The following is a 20,559-nucleotide window of genomic DNA, read 5'->3' as shown; positions in this document are numbered from 1 at the left end:
ACCCTGTGTATAAATGTATATGGTCATACTCCATATATAGGTTGTAAGAATTTGTTCCGCTGCATACACTAATCAGTGTATCTCCTAGTATTTTACTGGGCACGTACCAAGTCTGAAAATCACAATCTACTCGTAGCAAATTGTTACAGACTCGAAATCAATGTAATAAACATGCACAAATTAAGCATTCCCTGATGCGAAATTGTACGACTTCAAGTGTTTGTGTTAAAGCCAGTTCTCACAAATATATAAATATAGTTCTAGTCGAATTGCATTTCTGTTTTGCGTTTAACTACGACATAATACTTATATTACAGCGTACTACATGATTTTCTGTTGAAAATATTGTTTTGGTGAAAGGAAAACTCGATTTCAGTGAAAATATAAGATAGATATGTAAGAAAACAAATAAACATGACAAAGCACATATTTTGTCTATCAATTCAATCAGTCTACTTCGTTACTCTCCTTAACCCATTTATGTCTAGTGGACTCTATATTTAGAATATTTCTTACAGAAATTCCTTTAAAGCAAACAGCGCAGACCCTGATGAGACGCCGCATCATGCGGCGTGTCATCTGGGTCTACGCTGTTTGTCAAGGCCTTTGTTCTAGACGCTAGGCATAAATGGGTTAAAAATAAGCATGCGTTTAACCTATCAACAAAATGTGATCACTATTAATCAATGCCACAAATCGTGTAGGTTTTCAATTCCTTACAATGACGCACACATAATTATTATTATTCGTCAAAATTATGAAGAATCAAGTAATTACGTCATTTGGAACACATTTTGAGGACACCGGAATACACAGAGGCAAAGCGGTGAAGTGTTTGTTTATTTCACGATATAAAGTATAATAACAGTTCTTAAAAAAGGTGAATGATGGAATATTTATTTTACTCTTGCCCAGACACAAAATATTTAATTATGGCTTCGCACTCGTTCTTTTTAAGAAACTTCGATAGCAAAAGAGGATCTTCAATTTCTTTTGTATCAACGATATAGAATTTGATAGAGCATACAGAAGGGTATGCTCTATTATGCGTATTGCCCTGGTGAAAATGAGGAAATTGTATATTCCCATCTCATATTTCACCGTTTATTATGTTTTAGCATGAATAACAAGAACATTTTGACATTTTAATTTCACTCTTACTCTCAGAAATAACTTGAATCATGTCACTTTATCCCCTGCAATGCATTTAACATATGACAAATTCAACATGCTATTATAATATAAAACGTAACGTATAGTGTTTAGTTTTTGTTGTTGCTATGCTTTTAAGAAAACACAAATACATTTCAATAACATTTTACTGAATAGTAATATCATGACATTAAACCCATTAATGCCCAGCGTCTAGAAAAAATGCATTGGCAAACAACGTAACCCAGATGAGACGCCGCATCACGCGGCGTCTCATCGGGTCTGCGCTGTTTGCTTTAAGGAATTTCTGTAAGAAATATTCTTAATATATATACAAATATACTAGACATCCCTAATTTTGGAAATAAATTGATCCAATTTAGAACTGTAGGAGAGTCCGCTCGGCATACATGGGTTAAATAACAATACATACCGGGTTAGTCCTCCAGAATGCGATCTCCTTGATCTCTAGAACAACGTTATACCCTAGCTGGTCTGCCTTTCCCCACTCAGCTTGGACCTATATAATTGAAGGACGTAAATAATAGAATTAACCCATTTATGCCTAGTGTACTCTCCCATCTTTCTAAATTGGGTCAAATTATTTCCAAAATTAGGGATGTCTAGTACATTTATATGTATTGCTATATTTAAAATATTTTTTACACAAATCCCTTTAAGCAAACAGCGCAGACCCTGATGAGGCGCCACATCATGCGGCGTCTCATCTGGGTCTACGATGTTTGTTAGGACTTTTTTTTCTAGACGCTAGGCATAAATGGGTTAATAATTATTAAAGAACCAAATAACTTAAGCATTTTATCATAAAATAACCTGCACAATTTAAATAATAATTATGGAACAACCTACATAATTAAAGTAATCTTTGGCAAAGGACTTATATTTGAGTAATCATTCTCAAATAACCTACATAATTATCCAGCACTTTTAAAAGCGGGGGGATATTGTATTGATCTCCGCTTTTCTGTCCGTCCGCCCGGCCACTATATCCCCCTACACTATTAGCACTAGAACCTTGAAACTTACATCCATGTTAGCTATGACCATATGTGCGACGGTGACGGCGACGGAATTTCGATCTGACCCCTGTGCCAAAAATTATGGGTAAATGAATGTGTAAAATGGGTAAAAAAATCATTTTACTAACAACATGCGACGCGCATGACAATTACTTTTTACCCAGGGGTGAGATCAAAATTCCAAATAGTGCACCGTCGCACATATGCTCATAGCTACCATGTGTGTAAGATTCAAGGTTCTAGTGCTAATAGTGTAGGAGGAGAGAGTGGAGAACCACGCCCACCCAAATCTTTAAAATGGGTAAAAAAATCATTTTACTAACAACATGCGACACACATGATAATAACTTTTGACCCAGGGGTCAGATCAAAATTCCAAATAGTGCACCGTCGCACATACGCTCATAGCTACCATCTGTGTAAGTTTCAAGGTTCTAGTTTTAATAGTGTAGGAGGAGATAGTTGACAACCACGCCCACCCAAAATTTTGTATTAACATAACTTCTTAATTTATTCACCAATTGACTTCAAATTAACACTGAACATCTCTTATGACAACACGGTCTATCTCGACAAGCCATGTCCACATTACCCACCCCAGGTCCATCAATAAAGGTATAGGCAGCTTGGTTCCCGTCTTCTTTCAAATTTATCGAGAGGTCCACGGAGACTACTTCCCCGTACCCCCAAATTTTGTTTCGTACCGAAATTGTTCGTACCCAATTTGTTTTCGTACCTAAATGTTTTTCGTACTCCCCAATTTTAAGTACCCATTTTTTTCGTACTCAATTTTTTTTCGGACTAATTTATTTTCGTAACCACATTTTTTTTGGTACTCACATTTTTGTTTGTTCCCAATTTTTGTGTACCCCAATTTTTTTTGTACCCCAATTTTATTTCGTACCCAAATTTTATTTCGTACCCAATTTTCTTTCGTACCCAATTGTTTTTCGTACTCAATTTTTTTTCGTACCTAATTTTTGTTCGTATCGAAATTGTTTTCGTATCCAAATTGTTTTTGTACCCAAATTGTTTCGTCCCAAATTTATTTTCGAACCCATTTTTTTGGTACCCAAATTATGGTTCGTTGCCAAAATCTTGTTCGTAATTCGCATTATTTGTTCGTACCCAAAATTTTCGTACCCCAAATTTTGTTTGAACATAACTTCTCTATTCATTCACCAATTGACTCCCAATTAATACTGAACATTTCTTATAACAAACCGGTCTATCTCGACCATCCATGACATGATGTCCACATTACCCACCCCGGGGCCCCACCAACATATGCCTTGCCCATCCAAAATTGCCTTTTAATATAAAATCTATGCGGCGTGGAAATACGCGTCGGCCTCTGCCGCGCCACTTCTAGTTGAAGTTATTGTTATCAAAGGACCAACATAATTAAACTTTTCACTACCAAAGGACATACATGTGTAAAAACATCCTTATCCAGATACCGTCAGAATTGATGGAATCGTTGTCAAAGGACCTAAAGAACTTACGTTAGCAATACCAAAGGACCAACATTATTGACGTAAACAAAATACTACATACAACATTGCAGTTATCAAAGTACCAATATAATGTTACAATCTTTGTATTCATATACCTCTTACAATTCAAGTTGGTTATAAATCAGTTCTTTTTCAACCACACTAATTTCAGTTTTTGTTTGTTGGAAAATCAAATCAATTGTGATGGTAATGATATATACCACTTTATTTCAGATCCCAAGAGGATGTTAACTCCATTGGGTTTTTATGATATGAACTTTTTATTCACAAGTCGATGCGGTACGCTTAAAGCTTAATATAAATTTCAGCCAAATTCCTTTGAAAACTTTGGAATCCGATTTTTGCTTTGTTTTGTTTTGCTTTAACAAAATATAAGACCATACTATTTTATTGTGTGCGTTTACCAGGGATTTACCATTCGTATCTATAGCGTATTGAATCTGGTAGACCAATGTGTTCAACTATAGCGTATTGAATCTGGTACACCAATGTTTTCAACTATAGAGTATTGAATCTGGTACACCAATGTGTTCAACTATAGCGTATTGAATCTGGTACACCAATGTGTTCAACTATAGCGTATTGTATCTGGTACACCAATGTGTTCAACTATAGCGTATTGAATCTGGTACACCAATGTGTTCAACTATAGCGTATTGTATCTGGTACACCAATGTGTTCAACTATAGCGTATTGTATCTGGTACACCAATGTGTTCAACTATAGGGTATTGAATCTGGTACACCAATGTGTTCCACTTCGTTTCACTTTAGCATGAGTCAGGAAATATTAAATTGTACACTGAGTAGGTTAATGTGTAAAAATGTATATTTAAAACTAGGGATGGCAAACCTAAGCAAACCGTAACCGGTTAACCTGTCTCGATATTCGAGCGGTTAACCGGTTAACCGACTGACGTTGTACCACATAAATGAAAAAAAAACACATCAGAAAAACGTATACGTTAATAAAATACGTGTATATGCAAATATACTCAGTCTTGTTGGTTGTCTTGTAACATAATAACTTTAACCATTTTATCAATTAAATACTGTTTCTTTTCACATTCTGTTGGTCCTTTAAATTGGGAATTCAAATTCTGAATTTAATATTATACATTGTGAATCTAGTCATTTCCGACATTTTTTACATGTTTGTCGGTGAACTGTGATATTTCTTTGTTGTAATATTACCTTCATGCCATTTACACATAATTATTGTTCTAAATCTTGATCGATAAAAGCTAGTGCAGAATTTGAATTATGTTGTGTTTTAGTAACACTCATCCTCCTTTAAGAATGACGTGCATTAACAGTTTGCTGATTAATAACAATTGTAAATTAGCGTAAATATATTTTGCAATGGGCATAGTAGTTTCCAAACCTCTGTTGTTAAAGCCTCAATGTTTTTATTAGGGCGTTTAAGTTTGTACAAGTTGTTAAAGTAACATTACAACTCAAAATCAACGAAAATTTCGTACAGAATTTCGTACAATAAAGCAAAACAATTAAAAATCATTTTTTCCTAATTGCAATTGCCGAAATTTCAACGTCAGATGTGGTCTGGTATAATCAAAGACCTATAAAATACATTATATAGGTCTTTGGGTAAAAAAGATGTTAATAGATACAAAATGCTCGTTTTTATTATTGTTTTGCATATCTAATTCCAATTCTATTTCCCGCAACTATATCTCTTCATACGACACATGAAAATTAACATGGTACCGTTTTAGTGTTCGTGTGTCGTATGCATAGATATATTTGCGGGAAATTAAAATGGAATTAAGTGAGTCAAAAATAAATAATAACGAGCACTTTGTATCTACAAAGATCTATGAAATCATACCACACCTAGCGTTGAAATTGTGGCTATTGCGATAATTTGCGATTAGATAAGCGCATTAGCCAATAAAGTAAAATGAATTAAACAAAACTCACGCTTTGAGCATTTATTGCGTTCAACCAAAAATTATGTTTTCTGCAAGAGTAGCCGAATATTAATTTTTTAAAAGGTTAACCTACTTATGAAACGGATAACCGGTTTACCGATTAACCGTTGCCATCACTATTTAAAACCAATGCAGTTCCCGACATGTTGTCTGAACATATAAAAACCCTAATTAATGAGCAAGTATGTACTATTTATCCCATCATCAGACGTGCATTTTCGAAATAAACCACTGTGGAATAAATTTTCCTCTATTTCGGCAGTGCTGAAATATAGCTGTCACGCGCGGCGGAGAATGGTCATATTACTCGGAATCAACTAAAAAGTAATCATTTTTAGTAAAATCGAATCAGATTCAACAAAACAAACAATTGGATACCAAGATGTAATATATTTTTAACACATAATGCAACTCAAAAAGCAAAAAAACATTATTTACAAATATTAAGTGCGCGTACTCGTGACGACATTATTAACACGTCATACGACACAATGCATGTTCTTTCACGCTAAAGCTGCAGCTGTTTAGTGTTTGTTCCATTGTTTCTTAAAAATAGGGGACGTCGAGGTATGATAAACAGAAAAACAGGTTAGTTATTGATCTTTTTTGTAATGTATTAGGCTCGGCACGATTAAAATAATGAAACAATGTTTGCTTAAATATTTGCGGATCGCGGTGGTGTAGTGGATGAGGTGTCCGCCTAGCGATCGGGAGTTCGTGGGATCTCCTCCATAGACACCTAGTACTGGTTCTTCCCAGGAACCGGACTCGATAATGTCCCTCTGCCTATAATGCTCTAAAGGGCGCTTGGCAGTATATATAGATAGATAGATAAAATAACTTTGGGATTTTCCTATTCTATTTTTAAAGAAATAATTTACGACTTAGAAAATTGATGGGATAAATCGAATACTAGGTCGGTGCCGAATAAAGTAAAGTTTAATTTGCTCGGCACGAATATCTGAACCACTCGCCAAGGCTCTTGGTTCAGATTTTCTTAGCTTCGCAAAATCAACTTTGCTTTATTCGGCACCGACCTAGTATTCTCTATTTATTTTAGTAGTTATGTAATATATAAATACAATAAGCACGCTTACATTTATAACCGAATAAAACGGATGTTGACAAACATAACGATGGAATATATGGAGTGGAGAACGGTTATCCAATAAATGTGAAGTAAACAAATGTACATTTGCATGAACAAAATCTTAGCAATGAGGTTATGTTAAGGATTCAGATTAACCTGAACAATTATGAACACCCGTACCTTATTGATGTCTTCTACACCTGTACCTTATTGATGTCTTCTACACCCGTACCTTATTGATGTCTTCTGACGTGTAAATATGTATATTTGATTTGACTTAATTATGCTGAAATATTTATACTAACTTTCGGCAAAGAAAAATGTTTAATATTGTACAGCATCAACCATAACACATATACTTTTCAGTAGGAATGCGGTGACAACATTTAAAATATATTTTGTGTTTTTATTGTGATATTTCCATATATTTGTAATGGAATTAGCAACTGACCAAATATGAAAACAAAGCATCTTTCCTTTCCTGAGTTTTATTTCATGTGCTCATTTCAAACAACCTGACGCTGTGATAAGTGCTAATGCATATTGTGTGTACGACCGCGATATAATGATACTGAATCTACATCAAGGGGAAAATCAATTATACTTACTCCTGACCATTTCAATATCATAAGTTCCGTGAGTTGTGTATCAGATATGTACCCTGCCGCCGCCATCTTGGAAATATAAAGCTCATCCAGAATAAGAACAGTCTCGATTGTTAGATTTTGAGTGGTGTCCCTTCGCTCTCGCATATGGACACGGCCTTAATCAAGCAAAACATGCTATGTATTAACTTTAGACATGGTCATGTTTCATAAATGTTTGATATAAAAGAGGCACAATTTATCCTAACATATCAATTACATGTAGTTATATTATTTGCATTCAAAGTAAAATGACCGTACGAATTCATACACGCAAGCGTTTGTTTGCAGGGGAAAATATAAACATGCAGTTTGTGTACAATATTCTTCTACGTAATCCAAATTTTTATCGGTGTGTGTTTATATTTTGCGGTAATTCAATAATTTATAATAACAAAATTTCCCACCAGGTAGAGTCTCTGAAACTTAATTGTTTTCTTTGTTGATGAAAATTATATATATTCGTTACATGTATTTTGATAAATAAGCATCAAGTGAAAAAACATGAAACATCATTGGTTTAACAATCATAATTACATGCTAAAGAACCAATATCTAAATACTTTAACCCATTTATGCCTAGCGTCAACAAAAAAGGCCTCAGCAAACTGCGTGGATCCAGATGTGACGCCGCATAATGCGGCATCTCATCAGGGTCTACACTGTTTGCTTAAAAGAAATTATGTAAAAAATATTTTAAAAATAGAAATAAATATACCAGACATCCATCATTTTGGAAATAATTTAGAAGGATTGGAGAGTCCACTCGGCATAAATGGGTTAATTGGCCTCTATCAGAACGTGCAATTTCGACGCAACAAAAATACAACAACGTGAAACAAACAATTTATACCACTCAACGAGTCGGTTTCTCTTGTCGTTCGCCGCCTTTCCGTCTTAGATACAAAGATTTCAACATTCCCTTCATGTGAATCAAGTTCTTTCTGAACTGTGCCATTGATTATCGTGAAGGACCAGTTACCGTACTCGAACCATCCGATCTAAATGAACTCATAAACATTTGGAAACAGCATACAATATATCCGATAACGACAGAATCTGTTTTGATAAAAATATTCCGCATAATTATCAAACCTATATATTTATAATGGATTATGTTGGTAAAATAGTTTTTCTTATAAAGATCGTATTAAAAGATTATTCTACTGCCGTTATACGTCTAGATGATAATTTAGGTAATGAAAACTATCTATAACTGACGGTGTCCATTTTACTTTGCAGGCATGCAACGTGCAAAGCAGACCTGTGGACAAAGGTATGTTGTTGTCTATAGAATATGTATTAACTGTTAAAACTGAAATAATTACCCTTAACATATGTAACAATTTGAAATTATAACCATATTGAGTTATTCGATTTCAAACGTTATTAAAACCTGAAATGCTTTAGCATTTTTCACCGCGGACCATTTTATTTGTAAAATGTCACAATACGTCATTTTGAGTCATTATTGCAGGACATCCCGTTAATTCATTTGTTTTGCGCCCTGTGCATGCTAAACTACAGAAATTGAACCATCCTTGTGCTTGATAAGTTATTACGATTTTACTTTTCAAACAGGCATATCGTCGGACTAGTACAAAACATGTCTATTTATTTCGGTCAATAGCCAAGCTTACCAGTTTATCGCATAATGAAATATGCATCCTGTCTTCCTTAGTATCCTTTAGGTGTCCGGCCATTACGCAATCTGTCACTTGACCTAAAGGTGAAGCTGGGTTGATCGTGTGCTGCCACCACACGGTCACGCGTGTGCTGCGTGCTATTGGAGACTGTAATCCGCTCACGAGATACGTCAAAGATTCTTCTCCCAACTGAACTTTAACTGCCAACAGTGATGAGCTGAAAATAATATGCGTTATAAAACATGTATTTAGAAGATAATCGCTTAGAGAACTGCCGGATAAAAGGTACAATACGCATGCATGTACACGTGCGTTTGTGAAAACCTTGTGTGTTCCTACTACACAAAACACAGAATGGACGGTTGTGCCATTATTTGTTTTTAAATGACTAATATGACATGGTATATATGCATTATTTGACTTTAGAATCAATACCTTAATGTTGGTACGAACTAAATTAGTATTTAAAAACCAAAATTTGTGAAGAATATAAAAGCAAAGAAATATTAACTTTTAATTTTAAAAAATCATCTTTACGTGGCGACGCAAAGTATGTTTTGCATATTTCAGAAAAAAGGATCAGCATGGTAATAAACAAATTAATATTTTAATCATAACTGATTTCTTCAAGGCATGTTTTGTTTCGAAAATACCTAAGCCTTTTAGACTATTTGAAACCAATAAAATAACGTGCACGTGTTGCTAATTTATTACACATCTCAATCTAAAATAACAACAATTTATCATGTATGAGCCATTGAAAGTGCTCACTCAGGCTTTCATCAAAAGTCTGCAAATAAATGCAACTTTGCAATAAGGAAGTACTGGGTGGATGTAATATATAGTAGCATTATGTAACAACAGAATGCACAGTATGCACGTTCAAATTGACTAAGCCTGCCTGATTGAGTACCTGCTTTCTACGTCAATTCTGTCATGCATCATCATAATTGTGAGGCGTTCGTGATTCGGAAATTCCTCTGTAATGCAAAACAAAAGGTTTGGCTTTTAATTTCAGTTATAAAAACATATACATAAAATGGGTTATGTAGAACACACGTTAATGATAAAAATAATTATGGCATACTGATATAGATTGATTACTTAAGTCGGCTCAATGTTTTTGTTTTAATATAAAGAATCAATCGCCAATGAGCTCAATTACATATTAAATAAAACGTTGACATTGCTTGTTATGATAAATACACCTTCGGTATCCTGATTTCGATCTAGAGCGTTAATTTTGACATACTGTCTATTTGACCATGTGGTTTACGGTCAAATACGTAAATGTTACGAAACGAATGTATTTTCCACTTTTCCATGCTTTACGAATAGAACTGTCTGTAAATGTGTTACATGTATTACCAAAATAAATTGAAATACAGTTAATGTAATGTGTTTTTCTTTGCAAGTAACCTTTAAGGGCAATTTAAAATCACAATATAATGGAACGCACCCTACCCAAATATGTATATGATAAAATATTACAATCATATTAGGATGAGTAGGTCTAGTGCGAACGTAATGTATTATCATACCTTTCTCGTCAAATAAACATGTATTGGAGACATCATTCGTGAATCCCGACGGTAAAATCTTAAAATACATATGTTGTCAATGAGTCATATAATGCCGATCAATAACATACAGACAGGCAGACAGAAAGTTTATTTGATTATCACTTTTATACATGCATGGTTTTTAAAACATGTAGTAAAATAAACAAGTTCATGTATAAAACTACTCTAATAGATTTATGAGAGACTTAAAATGTATGAAACTACGTCATATAAAACGATATAAAAGGATAGGTAAAATACTAAGTACACTATTTATCTACGTTTGTATGTACAACATATACACAGTTATATATACATATAAATATATAATATTCACTTTAACATATTGATACAAATTCAATTTTCATTATTTGTAAATGTAGTTGCGTCTAAATCTTAGTATTTCATGACAGGTTTTGGCACTATATTTTACCATATTTTCATACATGTAAACACATTAAGAAACACATTTGACGCATAGAGACAGCGTTCCAAACGGACAATCGTATAGTGGTAATGCGTGTAGTTATTAGGAGAATATTTAACATGCTGTCAGATAGCGCAGTGTAAATGTGTGTGAAACATTATTCAGAGGTACAAATGGGTATCCTAGTCCAACACAATACATGCCCAAACATCAACTCAGAGAACGTGTGGTAATATAGGGATAATACACGTTTTCGAGGGCATTATCATCTGAGGGCGCTTTCAAAATCCGTTCCTGCCAGAGTGCGCAGCACGAGGGCAGGAACGGATTTTGAGAGAGCCCGCAGATGATCATGTCTGAGAAAATGCGTATTTTCGCTATTATTGCATTAACAAATCACACGTACCAAATAAATTAAAATAACATTAAAAACAATATGTCTTGTTCATTCGACATCGACAAAATAATTCGATTATTTCATGTGACGTAATACAGTTCAATCTTGTGTTTTACATATGCCGTACTCGGTCTTCATCAGAAATGACGAGGCTTCACCTCCGGATAGGCAGTTTTCGATTTAAAATGTGTTTAAACAGTGAATTAATGCAAATTTGAAATGCAACCGCGCAAAGTAAGAGATTATGAATTAGTTTGGAATTTACTGGTCGTGACGCATAAAGGTACATAAACACTTACATTTACAGCATAGTCTTTTGAAAGTGTTGAGTAAATAACCTTAACTTCATTGACGGTTGGTAATTTTTGTGCAATTGATATTTCTGTTAGTGAATACCGCTTTACGTTGCTATCTTTGTATGGTCCAAACATTGACTCCCCCTCCTTTTTTACTGATATCTTTGAAACTATTGAAGGACTTGAAAATGATTCTTTTATCATATGTGGCGATTTTAACCTTGTTATTGATCCTGTTGTAGATTATTATAATTACAAAAATATTAATAACCCTAAGGTTCGCAATAAAGTATTAGAATTGATCAATTGCTACAATCTTGTAGATCCCTTCCGACATCTTAATCAGTAAAACAAAAAGATTTACATGGCGTAGAACAAATCCAATCCAACAGGCTAGGCTGGATCTATTTTTAACCACATCTGATTTTTTGCAACACTTTAAATCTACTAAAATTGAACCAAGTCTTCAATCGGATCATTCAATAATAACTTTAAACTTAACTTTTAGCAATTTTTCTCATAAACCAGGTCTTTGGAAACATAATAATTCTCTACTGTCAGCCATTGTGTATGTGCAGGAAATAATAAAAAAAAAATGATGATATTAAACTTCAATATGCACTACCAATTTCTAATCACCAACATATTAATGATATTCCTGACAGTGAATTACAGTTCACTATAACTGGGCAACTATTTTTAGAAACTCTGCTTATGGAAATAAGAGGCAAATCTATTTCATATGGGTCTTATATAAAAAAGGAAACACAAATTATAAAAAGCAAATTATTAACTAGAATTAAAGAGTTGGAAGAAAACTTTTCAAATGAGAATATTGAAGACTTAGAAAATTTGAAATCTAAAATACAAAATATTCAGAGCACACAATTAAAAGGATGTATGATCAGATCATAATTTCAATGGGCTTTACAAGGTGAAAAGCCATCTAAATATTTTTGGAGCCTAGAAAAAAACAATGCAATAACAAAAACTATATATTAACTTAAAAATGAAGATGACAGTGGAATAACTGACAAAACATGTATCCTAAATACAATAGCATCTTATTATCAGTCTATTTTTAAGCAAAAAAATGAATGTAGTACTGAAAACTTTAATAACTATGTAAAAGAAATTAACTGTCCAAAATTAAACCAGGCTGAGTCCACTTCAATTGAAGGTATCATAACTTTAAAGGAAGCCGCAACAGTTTTAAAAAATATGTCAAATAATAAAAGCCCAGGAATTTCTGGATTCAATGCAGCGTTTTATAAAATGTTCTGGAAAAAATTGGAACCTTTGTTGTCAGATCCTTAAATGAAGCTTTGAATTGTGGTAATTTATCTGTAACACAAACTCAAGGTATCATAACCTGTATTCAAAAGGGTTATAAGTCTAGGCTTTTTATACAAAATTGGCACCCTATAACTCTTTTAAATACTGTTTATAAAATTGCCACTGGAGTAATAGCTAATAGATTTAAATTATATATGGACAAGTTAATTCATAACGACCAGACTGGTTTCATTAAAGGGGGATACATAGGGGAAAATACAAGATTAATTTATGACATTATGCACTATACCGAAGAAAATGATATCCCAGCTTACTTCTCCTAATATATTTTGAAAAGGCGTTCGATTCATTGTCGTGGTCCTTTGTACAAAATACACTTTCTTTCTTTAATTTTGGTCCAGACATAAAGCGCTGGTTTCAGATCTTATATAAATATTCTAAGTCAGCTGTTACTCAGTGTGGTTACTTATCTATTTTTTATCCTATTGAAAGGGGCTGCAGACAAGGAGATCCCCTTTGATGCTATATTGTTTTATACTCTGCGCTGAAGCTTTATCACTTGTATTGAGAGATAACAATAATATAAAAGGTATAACACTACATGAAATTGAACATAAATTGTCCCAGTTTGCGGACGATACTACTATTTTATTAGACGGTACTGATCAATCATTAAATGGAACACTTAATGCTATACACGATTTTTTAAATTTTTCAGGTCTTAATGTTAATTTTGATAAAACAAATGTTGTATGGATTGGCAAGAATAAATAAAGTTCTTATACCATTAAAAACAAAATGGAAATTAAACTGGATGCAACACAACTTTAAAATGCTTGGAATAAATTTTGATGTTGACCTGTCAAAAATATTTCAAATAAATTACAATGAAAAAATTGTTAAAATGGAGAATATCCTGAAAAATTAGAAAAGAAGATTTGTATCACCAATTGGAAAGATTGTTATTGTAAAAACACTTATTATGTCATTATTCAATCACTTGTTCATATCACTGCCTAACCCACCCCATACTATTTTTAATGCAATAAAATCTTCAATCCTGACTTTTATTTGGGTTGGTCATTATTCAATCACTTGTTCATATCACTGCCTAACCCACCCCATACTATTTTTAATGCAATAAAATCTTCAATCCTGACTTTTATTTGGGTTGGGCATAGCAAAATAAAGTTTACAACTATAGTTAAAGAATATGGTGAAGGAGGTTTGAAAATGATAAATTTGGATGCATTTATTCCAGCACTGAAACTTACCTGGTTACAAAAAATTCAATCCTATAGGGAAATTGGATATATATCACAAAACTGTATTTTGATACTAACAAACCTTTTAATTGCAGTTATCATTATGCTTTAAATAGGTCTAACAGAATTTCAAACCCTTTTTAGGTGGATGTTTTAAAAAGCTTTTCACTTTATTGTAGTAAAGTAGAAGTAAAAGCAGAAGAATTGTTGTATTATCCTATATTTTATAAACCAAATATATTGATAGGTAATAAAAGTTTTTTCTTTAAGTCATGGTTTGATGCTGGAATTCAATGTATTGGTGATATATACAAAAATGGAAGCTTTATTTCTGTTGATGATTTAAATAAAATGTACAATTTGAAAATAAATTTCATTAATTATATAGGGGTGACAAGAGCAGCAGATAAATTTTTGAAAAAATATGGTATACCCTGTCCTACCCAACATATTAGCAAACCCTTTTTGCCGCCATTATTACAACTAATATTAAAAAATGAATCGGGAGCAAACAGACTGTACATAATTCTAAATAAAAACAATGAACAACCTTCAGTTAAAGCAAAATGGGGTATAAAACTCAATACAACAATTAATGAAAATGAACGGAACTGCATTTTTGAACTACCCTTTTTAATAACAAATGATGTAAAGTTACAGTGGTTTCAATACAGAATAATTCATAGGATACTTGGAACAAATAGTCTTTTGAACAAAATGAAAATAATTGATGATCCATTATGTACTTTTTGCAAAGAAAATTTAGAGCATTTATTCATAAAGTACGAATATGATAATTTGAAAAAAAAAATCAAAAAATAGTTTAGAATCGTGTGACATTGAATGGGAACTATTTTATGCCATTGTTGCATAAACTTAATTATACAATTATAAACACCTATTATTGTTTTTCTCTATGTCTTATCATCTGTTATAACAACTTATTCGTCATTGTTCGTCTTTACTCAATGAAAAATGTCTTTATTATTATATGCACCTATTATTGTTTGTATCTATGCCTTTTTTCATCTGATAGTTCAATTATGTTGATATATACACACTGGAATTTGTCTGTTTATGCCCCCTTTAAAAAAGGGGGTATATTGTTTTTGGCCTGTCTGTCTGTCTGTCATTCTGTCTGTCTAAAACTTTAACCAATATTAAAGTTTTGTTATAACGTGTGACATATTAAAGATAGCAACTTCATATTTGGCATGCATGTGTATCTCATAGAGCTTCACATTTTAGTGGTGAAAGGTCAAGGTGAAGGTAATCCTTCAAGGTCAAAGGTAAAAAAAAATCAAAGCGGCGCAATAGGGGCCATTGTGTTTCTGACAAACACATCTCTTGTTTTTTCATCTATACACCATAAATATATATTTTTTTCAGCACAAAATTACATGCATTAGATAGCTAACCTTATAAATATTGCATATGTTATTCTGTTCATTTCTGATTGTATTACATGCTTGTGTAATTGTTGATAATTGTATATGCAATCTCAAAATAAAATGTGTTGGGAAAAAAAAAATCATTGACGTTGCTAATAAAATAAAGCTGTTGTCAAGAGAGTGCAGATGGTATAATTTCAAAAGTGGATTTACATATTCATTGCCTTTATCCCTGCATGCATGAGGAAATTGGTGCTTATTCAGTTTCCCATTTATGCTTAGAAAGTCGTCGAAAGCTGGAGAAGGGATGTAATTGCGCGTGGACCAGTCTATTGATATGAAAAACATATAACAGGGATTGCATGGCACGTGAATCGCCTTGTTAATACATGATAACTCCCGTTCAAGCCCTCCTTTTGCCACGTTTCTGCAACCCGCCAAAGGGCATATAGAGTTTTTGCAATAATATAATGTTAATATATCCTGCAAAATACGATAGCATCTGTCCCTAATAACATGTCAATAGGTATGCCTGGTACGATACAGATGAGAATTGTGTCACATTCAAGATGATTTAATGCCATCAAATACAAATGTTAAATCATCAGTTTTATTTCAAAAGCAAACTATATATAGTTTGAGACTTCACTATTTGTAGATGCTAAAGGTCGCGAGGTTATACATTTATTGGTGCGTCATTATCAGAAACCAGACATTTGAAAAAAGCATGTATCAAGTGATCAGCTATACACCGTGCGTATAAGTGTCTTTATCGTATTTCATAATTAATTGCATAAAAATAAGGCATGAACTTTGCTGTCAAACACGATTTTCATCGGTTCATACGAATAAGCTTATTCTTTATTATTTTAGTATATTATTATACATCCCATTCTACTAACAAAATGACAGTCGATGCCAAATTATATCACAAATCGATTTTTTAAATACACACACTACACACCTTCTGTCCAGAGTGTCGTTTGGATAAATGTTAATTATTTTTAATTATTCTTCGCGCTGTTTGCTTAACAAAAATGCGAAACAAAAGCAAAACAAAAGACTTACATCCCTGCCTCCACACTAAATTACGTATACATGTATTAATTGTCTTTGCTTGGGGTTCTTTGTTCGCATTAAAAACACACGTGAATTATTACTCTAGAAAACCATGTACACCCTAAGACTTAGCACGTCCATTCTACGGACATATAACCAAGTATCAACACTGAATAGAAATCCTTTGTTCTTCTTTAATAACTTACACGTGGATGAGGATTCGATGATGACCATATTAATGCAAAATTAAAGATAATTAACCCCGTTTGAATTGCAAGTCGGAAATATAAACATGTTAATGATTATACGTTTGTTTCTAATAAGAATATCCAAAGGATAAGCATTCTAGTTCGAGCATTTTTGTTTGGACATGAAATATGTTTGTTTCGTTTGTTATCTAAATGAATCGTAATGTTTAAACATTCACAATCGAATGATCAATAATGAGACATGTTTGAAAAATAATTATGTTTGCTAACATATAAAATAAATAATTCAAACTTTCGTCAAATATTTTGCTTCAATGTAGAGAACAATTATATAATGAATAAATAAAATTCAACCATATATTTAATGTATATAGAATATAAGGTACTAATACAGATATATATCGAGCCCATATGGGAGCAACGTATTTATGAATGTTATTGTGTAAGTTTCCACCTGTTTGCAATGCATGTGATAAGTGATGTAATATCTTGCGATAAGACACCTTAAATTACATACATATAATTGATAAACACTTAGATGCTTTTTCAAGACATTGCACACATAAAACCAAAATATTGTTAAATTACGTCGTTAACACTTTGTTTAACCCATCTATGCCTAGCGTCTAGAAAAAGGCCTTGGCAAACAACGTAGACCCAGATGAGACGCCGCATTATGCGGCGTCTCATCAGGGTCTGCGCTGTTTGCTTGAAGGGATTTCTGTAAGAAAAATTCTAAATATAGAAATAAATATACTAGACATCCCTAATTTAGAAAATAAATTGATCCAATTTAGAAGGACGGGAGAGTCCACTAAGCATAAATGAGTTAATTCCATGAATAACGCTCTTCAAGGAAACTAATCAACTTAGAGTTCTCCCTTTTTTCGTAGAACATTTTGCGATTTTCGTTTGTTTTGCTCAGCACTCCTACATATGACTATTCAATTACTATGTTGATACTTTTTTTCAAAGAAAATGAAATACTGGGCAATTATATAATAATAACGAATTTAACAATATATATTGTAATCTACATGTACTTTTTAAATAAAGATGAGAGCGTTTTCGGTTCGCTGCTCGATGAAATTTTGTAAAAACAGCGATATGAAATGATGATATGGCGTGAACCATTACACCGAAACGCGTGTTAACGAATGTGGGAAATTCTGTCAATTTATGCCTAGATTAAATTGTCAAGTCATGCTTGCATGCAAGCATGTTTGCATACAATTAGTAGAATGCACAAACAGGTTCTTGTTTTTATTAACAGTGGTCATACAATTGCGTTATGGCAAAAAAAGCGCGATATTTACACTTTTTTGCCAAACTTAGTGATTCCACTGTACACTTGGTATCAGTGTCTTCCGAAATGTATGTGCTTCACAAAGCAAATTGCGGATGTGTTTTATCAGAGAATGAAATTGGAACATGAGAATAACCAGTGACTGAAAAGTTTGCAGTACAAGTGTTGTCCTGAATTACAGAATACAATTATAAATCAATTTTACTGTCGCATAATTGATGTTTTAGATCTTGTTCGCTGTAATTACAAATGTAATTGTATTTAAATTAAAATTGTTAACTGTGATTCTAACACTACACGCGACTTGCTGTCTATAGACAAAGAAGGAAATCAAGTGTGGGTTATTCTGCAATAATGTATGGGCGGAGCTTAATGTTTCGAAAATAGTTCCGAATAAATAAAGAAAATATTCCAGTAAAATGCACGTGCTTAAACCCGCTCTAAGAAAAATGTAATAAATGTAGCATGTTTATAAATCTAATGAAACAACAAATTGTATATTTGGTGATAAGTGGCATAACCACGCCTACAAAGAATGTTATTTGTTAGGAAACGTAATTAAGAAAACATTTATAGCATGCAAACGTTTCAGTAGCATCAATAAATATGACGTCATTTAGTTTCTACGATTTTTATTCTCAATGAAAGTGACGTCATTTGCAAAATATTTATGAATGAAAACGACGTCATATGTTTGTACAATTCAATGACGTCACTAAATAATGAACTTTGTACTAAGAAGGGTGGAGTATTAAAAAATATAGTTCACGTCCAAAAGCTTGCACCACATCAATCAGAATCGTGTTAGAATCGAAATAATATTTTTCTATGATGGTTTGTTGTCGAATAACCCACAGTAAGGAGTATAGATGCATGTTATCAAATCACTCGTGCATCGCACTCGTGATTTAATTCCTACGCATCTAGATTCTATATTCCTTACTGTGGGTTTTTCGACAACAAACCCTGATAGAAAAATATTCTTTCTTAATCAAATACGCATAGAGCAAATAGTAGAGCAACGTCGGCCATTATCGACAGTTTAAGACATTAGACTTACCCATTTCGATGACAGCCGCTTCAAAAAGAAAAAGAAAAGTTATATATAGACTATTTAACGGACGCTCTTGCCATTGGTTGGTATAAAATATCGGCGCCAATTTGTATAAGTAAAAAAAGGGAGGTCATCATAAGTTGACTGTGCGGAGGGCGTTATCGACAGGATTCGGCTATTACCGACATCGTACACTTTTTTCAAGTAAACAATTCAAAAACTCTTCTAACTTGTCATAATTAATTCCATTTTATCGTGAGCAATTTAAACATAAAACAACGTAAACAATTATAACAATGCATTTTTGCCTCCAGGACACGCCCACTCAGCTTATCTAAGAGCGTTGACCTCGGCACACGAACGTCATGGCAGCTTTGCGTTTAGTCATTGCCTTATTTCGAACGGCCTAAATAGCCAGGCCCATTTTCTTTGGCGAATTCTGGACTCTAACTTGTTTTGACATATATTTACCAGCAACAAAACAGATAATGCAGGTCATATTACAATGTTATGCAAACCTAACATCATTACATTTTTTACAATTTAGACGGAAGCAAAAGACAAAAAAGAATTTATCCTTCTCCTGTGTTAATAGATCTAATTTTTCAGCAAACGAATTTGAAAGCATATATAATAAAGAACCAAATTATTAAAGAATTAGCGTATAGTAACCAAATTAAAGTTGAAAACATAGGGAAAATCTGAGGACTCTCCCTTTGCCACAATGTTTTTAGAATTTCGACTGCTGCAAAGACGTACTAGAAGGCCTTTCTTTTATGAATCGCATATCGCAATATCGATAGGTGCAGGATCTATAGCTGAATGCGATATATCAACACGTTTCAAATAGTGTTTAGACCTTTAGTTATTTATTTTTTTATTAAAATAAAAACCTGTCGATAATTGCCTATCGCATAAATTTGCGTCGGGATTTATCGACACATCTGATATCTGGAGTTTCAATGTCAAATCACGCATGATTTTGCTATGCGAACGTTGTTCCATGTATTAAACTTGTATTTAAGTAGAAAGGTATTCAATCGAGTGCAGCCAAGGACACATGTGATTGGTTCAGAAACGGCATCCTCCTTATCGTATGTGTTAACGTCATGAAATTTTAGTAAAATTGTACTTGTTTTGTTTGCGTAAACAGGTGAGCTAGTTCAAATCGAAAAGATCGAAAAGTGACGTGTTCATGTATTAAGTAATTTATTACGTCATTAACCATCTTTCGTGGAATAAAAGGCCAAAATCAGG

The 20,559-nt window shown here is 33.1% G+C and overlaps 1 protein-coding gene across 1 annotated transcript; it reads right to left on the bottom strand.

Annotated features, from left to right (window-relative positions):
• Positions 1-1,184: 1,184 nt before the first annotated feature.
• Positions 1,185-10,634, bottom strand: LOC127846261 (uncharacterized). Its single transcript, XM_052377431.1, has 7 exons — positions 10,582-10,634; positions 9,954-10,020; positions 9,035-9,257; positions 8,248-8,395; positions 7,359-7,513; positions 1,586-1,672; positions 1,185-1,196 (listed from the first exon to the last, which is right to left on the bottom strand). The coding sequence occupies exons 2-7, from the start codon at positions 9,986-9,988 to the stop codon at positions 1,185-1,187; spliced, it is 660 nt and encodes a 219-aa protein (XP_052233391.1). The 5' UTR covers positions 9,989-10,020; positions 10,582-10,634.
• Positions 10,635-20,559: the final 9,925 nt, after the last annotated feature.

Source organism: Dreissena polymorpha, chromosome 9 (genome assembly GCF_020536995.1).
Source record: "Dreissena polymorpha isolate Duluth1 chromosome 9, UMN_Dpol_1.0, whole genome shotgun sequence".
Taxonomy (NCBI): Eukaryota; Metazoa; Mollusca; class Bivalvia; order Myida; family Dreissenidae; genus Dreissena; species Dreissena polymorpha.
The sequence above is the reverse complement of the archived record's forward strand: the minus strand, read 5'-3'. Positions and strand labels throughout refer to the sequence as shown.